General features: G+C 35.9%; 1 protein-coding gene across 6 annotated transcripts in view; it reads right to left on the reverse strand.

Annotated features, from left to right (window-relative positions):
• Positions 1 to 16,734, reverse strand: part of AFF4 (ALF transcription elongation factor 4) — a 98,010-nt gene that overhangs the window by 18,722 nt on the left and 62,554 nt on the right. For all 6 annotated transcript variants that reach the window (XM_082378899.1, XM_082378901.1, XM_082378898.1 and 3 more), the window contains 11 exons: positions 15,403 to 15,451; positions 13,113 to 13,167; positions 12,620 to 12,657; positions 12,035 to 12,197; positions 10,463 to 11,380; positions 7,363 to 7,451; positions 6,519 to 6,759; positions 2,211 to 2,305; positions 1,533 to 1,596; positions 1,283 to 1,419; positions 220 to 291 (listed from right to left, as the gene is read on the reverse strand). In XM_082378899.1, coding sequence (XP_082235025.1) covers positions 220 to 291; positions 1,283 to 1,419; positions 1,533 to 1,596; positions 2,211 to 2,305; positions 6,519 to 6,759; positions 7,363 to 7,451; positions 10,463 to 11,380; positions 12,035 to 12,197; positions 12,620 to 12,657; positions 13,113 to 13,167; positions 15,403 to 15,451 — 1,921 coding nt within the window. The remainder of the gene's footprint in view (positions 1 to 219; positions 292 to 1,282; positions 1,420 to 1,532; positions 1,597 to 2,210; positions 2,306 to 6,518; positions 6,760 to 7,362; positions 7,452 to 10,462; positions 11,381 to 12,034; positions 12,198 to 12,619; positions 12,658 to 13,112; positions 13,168 to 15,402; positions 15,452 to 16,734) is intronic.

The raw sequence follows: 16,734 nt of genomic DNA on the forward strand, positions 1-16,734 counted from the left end.
CCTCTACCAAGGCTTTTGCCAAGAGGGCAATGGATCAGACTCACAACAACTTAAATATTTCTGTAGGAATTCTGAGTTATTTTCTACTTTACCCATCAAGAACAGATTTATGACTGAGTTATGGAAGGAAGATTCAAGGATAACTTTCAGAAGAACATAGCACAATTCATCATGAAACTGCTTTGTCATCTAGCAGAGGCTAAAACACACAACACTTACCAAAGTACTGTGAGTCTTTTATCTGCAGCTGTAGCATCTGGTGCCAAGTAATTCTTTAGCTTCATGGTGTATCTGTGAGATAATATAAGAAACAAATGACACAAAATATAATACTTCATCTGTCTTATGACCTCTTTAGTCCTCTAAACATTAGAATCAAACCTAAATTAAGGCAAAAATACCCACTAAAGCAGAGGTCCCCAACCCCCGGGCCACGGACTGGTACTGATCTGTGGCCTGTTAGGAACTGGGCAGCACAGCAGGAGGTGAGCAGTGGGCGAGCGAGCGAAGCTTCATCTGTATTTACAGCTGCTCCCCATAATTCGCATTACCACCTGAGCTCCTCCTCCTGTCAGATCAGCAGCGGCATTAGATTCTCATAGGATCATGAACCCTACTGTGAACTACGCATATGCGGGATCTAGGTTGTGTGCTCCTTATGAGAATCTAATGCCTAATGATCTGAGGTAGAGCTGAGGCAGTGATGCTAGCGCTGGGGAGTGGCTGGAAATACAGATTATCATTAGCAGAGAGGTTTGACTGCACAGAGACCATAATAAATCAATTGCTTGCATACTCATATCAAAACCCTATCAGTGAGTGGCAAGTGACAATTAAGCTGTATCTTACAGAGTAGACTGGACATAAGCAACACACTTTGGGTGTCACTGTCTCCCATCACCCCCAGATGGGACCATCTAGTTGCAGGAAAACAAGCTCAGGGCTCCCACTGATTCTGCATTATGATGAGTTCCATAATTATTTCATTATATATTACAATGTAATAGTAATAGAAATAAAGTACACAATAAATGTAATGCGCTTGAATCATCCCAAAACCATCTCCCACCCCCGGTCTGTGGAAAAATTGTCTTCCACAAAACCAGTCCTTGGTGCCAAAAAGGTTGGAGACTGCTGCACTGAAGTGTCTAGTTCTCCTTATCCAAGGACAATAAAGGACTAAGGATCCTCTTTAGCTTTACTGTATATAATTATATTAGTCTTTTCCTAGAAGGACCAGAGAAATATTATTGCCAGTGATGTGGCAAGTCTTCCCACTTACTTGATGAGCTCCACCGTCTCTGAATACATAAGGAATGGGGATTTGGATTCCTGAGCATTTTTCTCTAATGCATTCCCACATTCAATGAAAGATACCACAGCATCAAGATAGTATACAGCTTTCTCAAACCTATCAGACTGAAGAAAGGAGAATAAAGGTAAATGAGAGCCACACTGATGTACTATGAGAACAAATGAAGATTTAAGTTAATTTGATTAAATATATAAATGTGAGAAGAATATTTACATACCAATGCATCTGCATTGTGCTTTAGCTTTTTTGCTTCTTGTAAATAATGGTCTGCTGAATAATTTCTGCAATGTAAATTTTTATTATAAGTAAAAGGGTAAATATTTTCATAATACTAGTTCACTTTAGTCTCTAATATTCCTCAGTTTTCATGTCCTCAAGTAAAGAAAATGAACTATTACTAAACATTCAATTCAGTTTTTTCTGATGAATGTTTATATTGGGTTAAGAGCATAAATCATTTTGGCCAACTTGGCAAATTTTCTACTAGGAAAACAGAAATCAAACTCCCTAGTATTAAATGCTAACTTACCCAAGTTGTTTGAAAGATTGAGAGTAAACAAAATGTGGGTATGAAAAATAACCTTTTATCAAAATGGAGGGGAAAAAAACCAACATTGCTCTTACTTATTTAAGAAAGCCCTTTTTTTAAACAGTAAAGTCAGCAGCAGTAAGATTCTACTGGAAGGTACATTATTCACATTCCCCATGAGAATCATGGAGTTAATAAGTTAAAGGAGCAATACTTGGACTACTAGGTGCCTTTCAAATTAAAATCTGAATATTCTGTGAGCACAACACAATCAATTCTTCTGGTTACTGACAGAAATTAAAATGAGTTTTTTATATGCTGACTGGAATGATTTCTTGAATGCATAAAAAATCATATCTATCTCACCTGTCGTCAAAGGCAAGCTTCGTTCTCCGAGGCTTAGAAGCATCAGGAGTTGGTGTAGATGGAGGACAGTTAGAAGAGCTATTTGGAGCCTTTTCCTGACCAAAAAAATATATATAACTATGTTGAAAATTGTGAGATTAAAATTAAACTAAAAGTATTTGAGCCAGTGGTTAAAAAGCAAACAAAATTCCATTGTCTTTGGTAATTAATTTCCTTGTTATAAAATATTAAAATTTCAGAATGTAAATGTCCTTTTTATGGAATGAGCCCATTTTATATAACCAAAAATATTCTTTCTAATATCAGGGGTCTACTATGTGCCAGGCACTGACCCTGGCACTTGTAAAAACATAAGGAAGACACAACCTATTATCAATATAGCAGTACTACTTAAGACAAAATTTACTGGTAATAACTGGTCGATGAAAACAACAATAATATCTAACATCTACTATGTGCCTACTACTTACTAGGCACTCAGTTAACCAAGTACTTAGCACAATCTTTAATCCTTCAACAACCCTATGAAATAGGTACTGCTATTAGGATAGAATAAAAAGTAGTCTCAAGGAGGCTGAGTAACTAGTCCAAGTTCAAACAGCTTTCAAGCAGTATTCCTGGAAATTGGGCTTTAAGTCCAGATCTGTCAGATTTCAAAAGCCTGGACAGGGACTTCCCTGGTGGTCCAGTGGCTAAGACTCCATGCTCCCAATGCAGGGGGCCCGGGTTTGATCCCTGGTCAGGGAACTAAGATCCCACATTCTGCAACTACTGAGCTCGAGTGCTGTGACGAAGACCCAGCACAGCCAAAAAAAGAGCCTGGACACTTTCTTAAATTTTATTCTGCCTCCTATCTACATGTCCATCCTGTCTCCTATCAACACAGACCTCTATGCAATGGCTATGACCCTGTCCTCCCAACTGCTTCCCCATCCAGCCCTATGACACAGTAATATATATTTTATTACTTCTGCTTAAAATCTATTTTAAAAAAACCATGTAACCACTTCTTTTTTCTTTTCTTGTAAAAGAGTCCTTCAGTTCCACCCATTACAGCTTCCTTCATCGGATGAATGGATAAAGAAGATGTGGCACATATATACAATGGAATATTACTCAGCCATAAAAAGAAATGAAATGGAGGTATTTGTAGTGAGGTGGATGGAGTTAGAGTCTGTCATACAGAGTGAAGTAAGTCAGAAAGAGAAAAACAAATACAGTATGCTAACACATATATATGGAATCTAAGGGAAAATAAAGGTCATGAAGAACCTAGTGGCAAGACGGGAATAAAGACACAGACCTACTAGAGAATGGACTTGAGGATATGGGGAGGGGGAGGGGTAAGATGTGACAGGGTGAGAGAGTGGCATAGACATATATACACTACCAAATGTAAAATAGATAGCTAGTGGGAAGCAGCCGCATAGCACAGGGAGATCAGCTCGGTGCTTTGTGACCACCTAGAGGGGTGGGATAGGGAGGGTGGGAGGGAGGGAGATGCAAGAGGGAAGAGATATGGGAACATATGTATATGTATAACTGATTCACTTTGTTATAAAGCAGAAACTAACACACCATTGTAAAGCAATTATACTCCAATAAAGATGTTTAAAAAAAAAAAAAAAAAGATGTTTTAAAAAAAAAAAAAGAATGAAAATAAAAGCCCTGAGATTTGAGAAAATGCTAAGCTCTTTACGCAGTCTGCATGTTTATGAAATGGCTTCCTAAATACTGTTGCAATCTAACATTACTTGGACAGCTTTCCCTCTGTGTTTTATAAACAGATCTACAAGTGCCTAAGTTTAAGTTTATTGATGGAAAACTGAAGTTTCTGAAAATAAAAAAAAATTACCACGTGTGGTAAGAGATGCTAACTAGTCTTACTGCGGTGATTGTTTTGCAATATATACATATACGTAATCATCATGTTGTACACCTGAAACTAATATAATGTTATATATCAACTATATCTCAATTTAAAAAAAACTGGAAGAACTTCTCTCAGTGAGCAATAGGACAAACTGACAAAATATCAGTCAGCATACAGAAGGTGTGAAAACATGATTAATCTAACTGAATTATATAGCTCCCTGTCCCCAATTCATGTGGAAGACACAGTCTTTTCAAACAAATATAGAACATTACAAAAATCTACCATATACTATGCTCTTTTATAAAGCAACTCTTAACAAATATCAAAAGATTGCTACACGGAGATCACTTTCCAGCCCCACTGCAACTAAGGTAGAAGTACTAACCAAAAGACAACTAGAAAATCTCTATGTTTGGAAAGTGAGTAACACGTTTAAATAACTCTTGGATCCAAGACGAAGTCAGAAAGGAAATTAAAATCACTTTTAAACTGAGTTATAAAAATATTATATACCAAATCTTGAAGATGCAGCTAAAGCAGTATTTAGAGGAAAATATATAGTCTAACTGCTTATATTAGAATATTAGAGAAAAAGGACTTAAAATTAATTTAAAAAAACTTGAGCTAGGTATCAATCTTTAAAAGTTAATAAACAGAGCAGCAAAACAAAAAGAAATTAAAAGGAAATTATAAAGCGTGTAAGTTAATGAAACAGAAAACAAAAATAAACTACAGAGAATAAAGACAAAGACAGGCTGTGTTTTTGAAAAGACAAGTAAAAGTGATAAGGCTCTAATGAGACTGATCAAGGAAAAGAGAAAGATGGCACAGAAAACTAACACTAAAAATGAAAGAGGATCATAAGTAGCAATATTATAGATATTAAAAACATAAGAGACTATAATGAACAAAATTTATGCCAACATATTTCAAAAATTTGATATCAGCAAATATCTAGAAAAACTGAAAATAAAAATTATATGTAATTTTGGTTTTTCACGTTATCTAATTTTTCTTTAGTTGATATGGGAAAGAGCATATTTTCTAAGTTAGTTATAGAATTTTCTTTAATAAACCCATATATAATTGCCTAAACTGGAACTGCCAAGACTAACATTAACAATTTTAACAACTGTTAAGTGCCACAAGATCTTGAAATCAAAGGGGTCAGGGCCAATACATTTTATATTTTGTTGATAACAACAAAATACCAAATAACTACATCTGATCCAAATGTTTCCTCATTATCCAGTAAGTTAAGCACTGGATAAAACACAAAACAAGTAAGATACAAATCCCTGCTTTCAAGAACCTGACAAACCAATAAGGAAGAGACACAGAGAGTGTTACCTATGAGCTAACAGAAGCCAAATGAGCAGGTGAGCTCACTTAATGAGTGCACTTAAAGAGAGAGAGAGAGACAGAGACAGAGACAGAGAGAGAGAGAGAGAAGAGATTTAAAGAAAGAAGCACACAGGCCTGAAATCCTACAGTTCCAGGATGGGAAATGGAGAAAGAGCCAGTCAGGAGGTGGACAGAGAACTGGGACAGTGAAAGAGGCCAACAGAACAGGTTCCTCGAGGGCACTAGGACTAACTCTCGGGGGTCCAGCAGGAGAAAAAGTCTTCTGTATATCTCAATTGAGATGTTCACAATTTAAATTACCTCAAAATTTAAAAGATTTAATTACCACATTTAATAAGCACAACTAACTGCCTTTAACAGTCAATTTTTTTCAACTCTGAAGTCTTTGTTTATTTAAGTCACAAATAATTCAGTAAATTATATACTTAAAAATCTAGGTATTTTCTTAATTTTGTCAGGTAGTTTGCTCCTGATCAGAACACTTTAGAAAGCAATACAAATAACCTGGTAAACAAATTCAGGGTGAGAGCCTAAAGTATAGCCTTGAAAAAGCTTCTTTGATCTAATTACATACCCACAAACATTAACAGTATTCCCCTACATTATGATCATGCTCTAGAAATAATTCCAGTGGTAGCTCAGCTAAAGAAATATTTTCTTCTTCATGAAGCCAAATGGTTGCTTTATCACTTTATAAGTAGTATAACTTGCTTGTAAAAGCTAGTTCTAAAAAATCCAAAGTCCATTTAAAACCATAGGTAAGAACCCAATCAGAACAACTGGAGCTATTTATAAATTTGATCATAATCAATTGTTTTTCCATAACCAACTTTTCCAATTATGGGTTTCTGTCCTAACTAATATGCATCTGGCCAGATGACTTCATTCCATTCATGGTCTCAGATCACTGCACAGGTTTATTAACAAGATTATGACATTTTGAGAGTAAAAATGCACAGGTCTATAAAATTAAGATGTTTACAAAATTTTCAAAGTACAGTGTCACCTTGGAGAAGTCACGTGGCAAGGAGATTTTTTTCAAAAGGCTCAAGCCCCCGGTGCCTTACCTTGACCTCCTTAGAGCTACTGGAAGTCTTCCCTTCAGTCCTCTTCTGCTTTGACGTGGAGGAACTGTTTTTGCTGCTGCCGCTATTTTCCTTGTTGCTATTATTACTTGACTTTAAGGAAGAAGACTGACTAATAGTCCTCTTCCGAGAGCCATGCTCTGTTTTTGGATCTTTTGAAGGAACAGGCCCAGCAGGAGAAGGCAACAAATCTTTTTCTTTAGCAGCACTCTGTTTAGATGACCTGCCAAACCAAACAAATGCCCTCATTTCTCCACACGGTCATACAGGAGTGATGGATTTTTTCCACTTGACTTTGCCTGCTTTCAAGACAAATTTGTTTTTCCCTATTTGATTACTAGAACACATGATTTCTGCAAAACAAAATAAAACTGTAAATTTCATGAGGGCAGACATCTTGTCTGGTGTTTCCCCCCATCATGGTTGTATACCCAGTGCCTAAACCTTGGCCTGCCACACAAGTATTCAATATAGTGGTTGAATAAATTAACAAAAAGATGAATGGTGAATGATGATATTAATGCTCATAAGCATCCTGCAAGTTATACCTAAGCTTGTCACCGAGCCTGAAAGTAGTAAAGCTTTACTTTCTTATCCTATAAATACCTCCTATTCCACTAAAAAAAGGAGAGAGGAAGATGTGACTGAATCTTAATTGCTTTTCATCCCAATTAGCTAAAAGCAAAACCTCCCACTATTTGGTATATGACTGTGTATAGATGTGTATGACATACACTTACTAAAAGGAACATTCTAAGAGCATGTTAGAAAGTACCCAATAGCAAATAACAGATTGACACACATGTAACATGTTTTGCAAACGTACTCTTTGTTGCTGGATGGCTTGTGGCCGGCCGAATTCTTGTCTTCCGTTTTGGGTTTCTTGCTCTCATTGGCTCTGTTATCATCTTCATTCTGCATGAAAAATAGAAAAAAAGCAGCTAGGTTTGATTTCTATTCATCAAATTTCAGTTTCCAGTATTAGTTACCCTCAAACAGTTTATCTCTGATAAACTTCAGAAAGAAGATACATGTGAAGTGAAAGAATTCATTTAAACGATGCTCAATAAATTAGGTTTTAAGTCTGAGAAGGAGCCTCCTATTTTAGATAAGAAGAGCTGAAATGCTCCAACAGTCTTTTAGTGGCATCTTGCTAATGATTTGGGGAGGGCTGGGGATGAGATTATAATTAAGATATAATTCACATACCATAAAATTCCCTTTAGAAGTATACAATTCAATGGCTTTTAGCATATTCACAAAGTTGTACAACCATCACCACAATCAATTTTATGATATTTTCATTATCTCAAAAAGCACCCTGTTCTCCATTGGCAGTCACTCCCCATTCCCTCCACCCCCAGATCTGGCAATCACTAATTTACACATTTTGTCTTTATGGATTTGCCTATTCTACACATTTCATAAAGTGTAATCATACAATATGTGTGGCCTTTGTGTCTGGCTCCCTTCACTTAGCATAATATTTTTAAGGTTCATCTACGTTGTAAGATTTGTCAGTACTTTATTTCTTTTTATGGCTGAATATATGGTGGTATGCATATACCACATTTTATTTATCCATTCATCAACTGAGTTGTTTCTACTTTTCAAGTACAGGTTTTTGTATGGACATGTTTTCACTGTTCTTGGGTATATACCTATGAGTGCAATTGCTGGGTCACAAGGTAATACTACATATTTACTTTGTGAGGAACTGCTAAGCTATGTTCCAAAGTTGCTACATCATTTTACATTCCCACCAGCACTGCAGTTCTCCATATCTTCATCAATACTCCTTACTGTCCATCTTTTCACTTATAGTCAAGCCTAATGATTTTTGAAAAACTTTTTTGGTGAAACAAAAGCTATGGGCCTGTCTATAATCCCCAAGCTACTTGCTTGATGAATTTAAGATTTCCTATTGACTTAAATATCAGGGCACGAATATTGCAAACTTTCTGCCATAACAAAAGAATTTGTTCCCATACACAAATGATTAAAGTTGGACATGTGAAAACATGAGAAAAAGGAACCCACATTCTTCATTATCCTTGGCTGGGTCTCTTCTCAGTACTATCTGCTTTACCTTCAGGAACTGCCCCTGACACTTAATTTTACCAAAGCAGCAAATCTCAAAAATCATCACTGCGAATTCCCTGGCAGTCTAGTGGTTAGGACTCGGTGCTTTTACTGCCGGGGCCCGGGTTCAATCCCTGGTCAGGGAACTAAGATCCCACAAGATGCGGGATCATCACCCAGTTTCCTGGTGATATACATACATTTTATAAAATCAAAATTTGACTTATAGTTATTAATATAAAAAACCTGTGAGGAATATATGCCAGTGAGATGGGGAGGGAAGGAGATAAGGGCCACTTCTTTTAGAGGAAGGGGATTTTTTATTGTAAGTTATATATATTGTAAAATTTTAAACAAAAGAGTAAAAAAGACTCACTTTCTATATTATATTTTAAATGTTTGAAAATTTTACAAGAACATGTAGTATCTTTTAAAGACAAAAGGACCATTTTTTTTATTCCATAAGAAACACCTTAGTTTTTTAAAGAGCAGAACTATCATATACAAGCTCTTATTCATGTAATTCTATTAATTAAATCCCATAACCAAGTCCAGCAATCTGAGGCTGCGGGCTCTAGAGTCTAGCAGCTCTAAACAGCTTACTAGTTGAATAAAACATCCCTTTACTAAAATAATGGAAGCTCATTAGCTATAGCACTGAAAGTAGTAAGCTTCAGTTTTCTAGAAATTCAAATTTTAAAAAATCTTCAACTTCTGAAGGTGCAAATAAAAAAGAAGTATTATTCTCGTTTGTCCAAATACACATCAGCAGCAGCACACAGTACTGTGGTTTTAAGAAAAAAAGAGAGGACAAACCTCTGGCTCACTTCATTTTAAGAAAATGCTATATTCTTCCTATCCTCCTACATGAGCTTCTCAAGGTCAACTGGGATTGGAGTTTTGTTCTGAGTCCACCTGGCACAGCCATTCTGGTATCTATTCTGTCCACCTGCTCATGTTTTCAGTCTTCTACAATCATATTCACACATATATATCAGGGGAAATTATATTATTCTTCAATACAGATTATTAAAATATACTCTCCTGTAAACATGTCTCACTAGAGCTGAAAGATCAAGCTGTTTTTTCCAAAGAATCTCTATCTATATAGGTAAGTTTTTCAGCTCTTTTCATTATGTGTCTATTATCCTCCAATCACAGATATCCATGAGTTTTCACATTTCCTGGGTCTAAAAAAAGCTGACCTTAAAATATATACCAAGCTTTGTCTCTAAACCCAAATTATCTTGGAAGCATTTAGGGATGAGAGCTGGCAATGTGTCAGCAGATGTTTTTAGTTCTGAACTTGCAGAAATGGGCGTTTGAAAGGTAAAAAAGCTACGGCATAGCTATGTACAATGCATTGGTGAAATTCTTAAGGACATGTTAAAATTGGTGAGTCAATTCACTAGCTGGAATTAGTAATTTAAAAAGTGTGACTTGGTCTGGGTATACGAGAGAAAAAAGTGTTCGGGACTGTGACAACCTGAAGAGTAAATAATCCCAACTAAAGACATTGAAAACCAAAATTTTAAGAATGTTGTGAAGGCCAGTTTGCAATCTCTGCTTCACTCTCACCTCTATACTGGCCAGCACACATCATGAACAGAAGCACTGGCTCATTTCTTATTTGATTAGAAACTATAATTCTTTACTAAAGAGACAGGAAGAGGCACAGTGGTCTTCAAGAGACTCTTGTGTCTGTAGCTTCTTTGAGGCTTTAGGCTCATCTCTATTTTCCCTCATAGCTGACTCAACTAGCTATTTTTTGGCTTACTGAGATTTCCATTGCATTCTAGATGCTGATGTTCAAAAAACAACAACAACAAAAACCCTTTACAAACCTTATGTTTCCTTTTGCCTTTGTTGGAAACTTTTTCTGAGGCTTGTTTCTGAGCCTCTCTTGTGTGCTTTTCTGGAACATTTTTCTTTTCCCCCTTGGGTGTCTCTGTTTCTTTGTAAGGCTTTCCTGGTATTCTAGTCAAGAGATTCAGGTCAATCTTCACAATAAGTGGATACCTGTCATCAGGCTCACTGAGGGGTGAAAGAAGTTCCTTCTCTTCCATAGGAGAGAACATTCGTTGCCGAAAAAAGCTATCTTCTTCTTCCACTGAGGAGGGCTTAACGGGAGTCCTATTACTCTCAGGGTACTTAGGAGTTTGTGAGGAAGGAGGAAGGCTCTCGCTTTCATCCGAGTCTGAGGATGAGGTATCTGTTTCTATGATTTCCCTTGATTTCTGGGAAGATTTACTTGTTGACTTGTATTTCTTTTTCTCTGCTGAAGGTCGAGGGGAAGATTTGGACTCCTTTTTTATATTGGGTTTCCTTGAGCCTTTGGTAGCTGCTTTGTGTCTGCTGGAGGGCATGCTGGTAGCCATGTCTACAGGGGTTTCACTCTCTATCTTCAGGCCTCCGCGGGGCTCTTCAGCAGCTGCCTTCTCAGTCTTTTTGGGTTGTTTTTTGCCTACAGTTCTCCTCTGTGCTGTGCTGTCACTCTGTGCAGGAGACTTCTGCCTCCCACGCCCACTCTCTGATCCCTTTTGGACAGTTTTGGAGTCTCGTCCAGGAGTAGCAGAACTTGTTTCTTTAGGACAACCTGGATCAGTATAGCTATTCCCTGTGCCCTGTTCTCGGCCTTCCTTTTTATAGCCTTGAGATGATGGGATATTACTGTCCACAGAAGAAGCTGGTGACACTTTATGTGGGTTCACTTTATTCAGCCAATTATCAAGTTGCCATTTGTTTGTGGGAGGTGGTTCAGGCTGAAAAACAGAGAAAGAAGTATGCTTTTTCAGTACTCAAACTTTCTCCTTCCTTTAAAATCTCAAGGAAGAGGGAAAAACATAATGCCTAATGCCACAAAGGCATTTGTTTTTCATTGTTCTGACTGAACCAAAGCAAAAGGCTAAAAATACTAATAGCTTTAATCACTTGAATGAGAAGATAAGCTTAATGTTATATATAGCCTTTAATTACTGAATATCCCTGTCAGGAATCCAAATGACCATACAGTACATTTAATTCCAGAAAGTAAACAAATGATGTAGGTACCACAGAGATTTTTAACAACATTTTATCAACCTACAGTGAATTTATACTATTTAAGACTTTTTTTTCACCATAACTAAATAACATGAATTACCAGGTTGAAACAAAAATAAAACCCAAAGTAAATAAATCCAATATTTTAGTGATCTGAAATATGACCGCAAATGTTCCCTATTCTAGACCAAATATGTTCCCATAACAAGGACACTGAAGTATCTAAATTTCCTCCAAGATACACAGTTCAGTTTCTTTTTGTCAGAATATGTAATCTTCTTTTCTTCAGTTTTATATTTGAAACTAGTCTTAACTGGCCATCACCAGGGGCCTTCAGAGGGCCTATGGAAGGCATCCCCTTGCCCCCTTCTCACCTCAGGAGATGCACTCTGGGATGGCTCATTTGCCTCACTGTCACTGGAACTACTTTCACTCTCTGAGTCAGATCCAGAGCTGCTTTCAGATCCACTGTGGCTGCTAGAATCATCCCTGGAGTTATCTGCCCCTTCACTATTATGGTGTGAAGGTTCAGAGTTACTAAAAGAGATAAAACATATAAATGACCAAAAGCTTTTTTTTTTAAGAGGGACAACAGGTAAGCATTCAAATCTGACAATGAACTTTATTTAAAATGTTTACTATTTGTTAAGCTCTTACAATTCTATGAATCTAGAACTTCATTATAAATGAAATAAATACTTCCTTAAAAAATATCTGAAATGTGGCTCAGCCATTAGTACTTACCTTTAAAAACCAGTTTTACTGTGGTGTAAATTACACACCATAAAATTCACCCATTTTAAGTATACAATCCAATGATTTTTAGTTAATTTACAGAGTTGTAAAACCACCATCACAATCGATAATATTTACTTTATAAGGTCAATTACTCTATCACTACACTGTTATCAGATTGACCCTTCCACTCTAAATAAAACAAGAAATAAAAGGATGCCTACCTTCCAGGTGTACTCCTTGGCATTGTCTTATCACAATCCTAAAATTAAAACATGAGAGGAAATCTGTGAATGAATAAATAGTACTCTATCTGCTTGATGTGAACAATATCTGAAATTTTAATAGAAAAACTGGCTTCTCTAATGTATGCATCAATGGTCACTTAACACTTACAAAAATACTGTTTTTTACCTAAAGAATAATTGCCAGGATAAGATTAAAAGCTGTGTTACTAGTTCTTCTTGTCAACAATCTCATGCTTCACGAGTATATTCTGATATATGATAAGTATTAAGAAAAAGCCAGTTTTTTTTAAATAAGAAAAAAATGGAGGTTTAAAAACAAAGCGGAAAACTATAACATTCTAGTGTCAGACAGCAGGAAGGAACTTATTTTAAATAACTGAATCATAAATGTATTATTCAATTATAATTCTTATAAAATACAATGAAAACACTGTATGAAACTGGCAAAATTATATAGTAGTAGACATACCTGTTCCCCATCACTGTCTTCACTGCTGCTTAGTTTTAAGTCATCTTTTAACATACTAAAAGGAAAAGGCAGAAAGGATTATTATTTTTGGAACTTCATCATGGCATACCAGAGTATTAAATATCTACCAATAATTCTAGGAATAATCACTGTGGTAGCCAAAGATTTACTTGAAAAATAAAGAAAACAACAAGTAAGTCTTACTCTATCTGGTTTGGTGCACATCTAGAGTAAAAAATTAAGAAAGGTGGAATTTAACAGTTTTGGAAGCTCACTTTTCCATAAGTACAATATTCATCTTTCTTTTCTAATTAAACAAAAGCTACCTTCCACAAACTCTTATACTCACTTCTGTTATCTCTAGCTTTTCTCTAATTGCATACACACAAACTCTTTCATTATTAAAACAAATGACCATACGCATACCCAACAGTCCACTAGAGAAATATAACTCCTAAAAGGAAGGAAGATAAAATGAAAGCATCAGCAATTCTCTTTCACTGTCCCCAGTGTTTCATGAAGAGATATGTACACTTGGGCGATTGTGAAAACCAGAACACACAGTCAAAGTTCTAGTTCATAAATGCCTTGCTATGAAAGACGACTGATCCTTGCAAATGTAACAATTTTGGGTAAGAACCTTGGTTATACAAGAGAAATAACCATGTATAAATTAAAAATAAACTCCAGTCTCCAAATCTTCCTTGATCAAAAAAACACAAATAAATACTATAAGTTGATAGTTTCTGGAATTAGTGTTTGAAAGTAAAATTACAGATTTAAATTTTCCTTAAGGCCATAAAATCAAAATCAAAATTAAAAACTGAGTAATGAACCACAAAACACTCCTTGCCTTTTTACAAGAAAGGAAAAATTAATACAAAGCTTAGGAAGAACTACAACTAGAAAATGTTTAATTTCTCATTACCACTAGCTCCATTTACCTTTCTTCTTAAAATTTCACGACAGTCTCCAATCAGTGGAAAGGAAATCTTCTTTCACTCCAACAACTACTTATACTCTCCCTTCAAAGCTTAACCTGAGTTTCTAAATCTGATCCCAAATTCAGAGTATCACATAAAAGATCACCTTGAAACAAAGTAACCACATGATTACACGAAAAGTGTTCTAAGGATGACCAATTAAGTGGGACAGAGAAAAAGAGTTTTTTCTTTTGGAAAAGGGCTTAGTGCATCTTTATGACTGATTTCCTGTAAAGAAATGTACTTACTCTGAATTCTCTCAGCCCTTACGCTTTAATAATGGCAGCTCAATGAACCTGTTTACACATGTGAATATGTCAAAGCTTTTACCAGACCGCTCAAGGTCCTTCATGCTTTTTTTCTGTCAGCAACCAAAGTGATATGCACATACATTGTAAGCTCCCATCAGTTTTCTGCCCATGAATAAATATGATAAATAGGAATTTACATAATTTGAATTCTTCAGCAGTGAGGCTAAACTCCTTGCATTCATATATTTTCATTCTCAGTTCCCACTATGTTTAGTTGAAGAGGCTGAGGTTATCAGTATAGACTGTGGTTATGGTATAAAGCTAGCACTGTGGCCAGTTTCTTTAGAATTTTGTTTTAATCACTGGGTTAACTTGTGGTCTCAGGAATTCAGTAGTTAGTTCATTCTTTAAGCTCGGAATTTATTATCATCCAATATACCACCCTATCATATTTTGATTTATTGGGTTGGCCAAAAAGTTCATTCAGGTTTTTCATAAGATGTTATGGAAAAACCCGAATGAACTTTTTGGCCAACCCAATATATTCCTGGGTCTACCTACAAAATAAAAGTAGGAAAACTTAGACAGTATGAACTATGTTACTTTCATATTCTACACTTAGTGGTCAAATGGAGGGCTTACTAAGAAGAATCCTATATTTTTTCATGTGTTTTTTTTTTTTATTAAAAACAAACTATCAACACACACACTTCTGAAAGATGAGAAAAAAGTGTAATTGCAGAGCAGGGGTAGGCAAACTATGGTCCACAAGCGAAATCTAGACCTATTTTGTAAAGAAAGTTTTATTGGAACATAGCCACACCCATAGTCTATGGCTGCTTTCATGCTACAACTGCAGAACTGAGTAGTTGAGACAGAAACCATTTGGCCCCTAAAGCCTAAACTATTTCACTATCTGGCCCTTTACATAAAAGTTTGCCTACCCCGCCTTAAAAGATTAAGTACATATTTCTAAGTGTTGTTCTAAATATCGATACCACAGTTAGACTTTTAGCAAAAAAGACAAACATTAAACTTACTAAGCAATAAACTTACGATTTAGACTGGTGCCCATTGGAAGTTTTAGAAGAAGGATTATATCTTTCTGGAACAAAAAGGAATGCAGAAATCAGCAACTATAGTATGGCTACTTATATTTTAAAATATCTATCAATATAACCTCAAAGAAATATAAATCAAAAAATTGGGATAAAATTCTTCATCCATCAAGTTGGTAATACCTTAAAATGCAATAATATGAAATACTGGTGGAAATAGGCATATTCATATGTTATTTGTAGGGCTATAAACCCATACAATCTTTCTGGAGGGCAATCTGATAATATTATCTTACCAATACTGTAAATGCACATATCCACTGACCTAGCAATCATAAGGAAAGGAATTTACCTTACAGGTGTATCTAGAGGAATACATAAACACACAGACACACACAGACACACACACACAGTTTATTATAGTATGGTTTGCAACAGCAAAAACTGGAAACCAGTGTCCATCTACAGGGGACTAGATAAACAAATTACGATACTTTCAACAATATAACACAATTTTGTTTTTAAAAATAATGAACTAGAGCTTTATACTGATATAAAAACAGTTCTAAAATAAATTAAGTGAAAAATACAGGTAATAAAGAGTAGGTGCAGCTTATGAGCCCGGTTGCCAATAGGGAGCTTTGGGGAGGGAGAATGGGGGAAGGGGAGAAGTAAGGATGAGACATTCTTAAAAGATTTTAAGAGAAAATGTAAACTTTCTGGCCTACAGCTAGCTATTTACTGCATATCAACAATGTTGGGTCCTTTTTTTCCTGTAACTGCAGCTTTAAGGCAGAACGAAGAAATAGATACATAAAAAGTTTGTTAACCTTAAAATGGATATTCTTCTAGTTTTGTCTCTGCTTTAAGATCACTAAAGACAACTAAGGATTAAAATGCTCCACATATTAATCTCCCAAAATAGCTTATTACCAGAGTAAATCTATCTGAAAAGTTAATGCTCTTGGCAAAAGAACATTTGTTTTGTTAGAGAGCTATATGGTGAAGCCCAGATATTTGCAAGGTTCCTGACCTTACCACTACCAATTCACACAGCCATCAACTCTTTAAATCACACTTGAATTCCCCAAAGCTATCTTCCCCTCAAGTTCTTTTGAGAGGCCAAGAGAGTGGAGGTGGAGGAGGGTTGTGTAGCAGACAGCAGACTTTCTTCCCAGCCAAAAACACCCAGGAAGAATAGATAAATATAGATACAGGAAGAGAAGAGCCATGGTAAGCTACAATGACCCCTTCTTGCCTAGAGTTTTACCATAATAGAACCCAGTATCTTCATGAAGGAGATGGAAAGACAGAAGTATGGCTCTTGGGG

The sequence above is a fragment of the Balaenoptera borealis genome, assembly GCF_965194805.1.
Source record: "Balaenoptera borealis genome assembly, chromosome: 2".
Taxonomy (NCBI): Eukaryota; Metazoa; Chordata; class Mammalia; order Artiodactyla; family Balaenopteridae; genus Balaenoptera; species Balaenoptera borealis.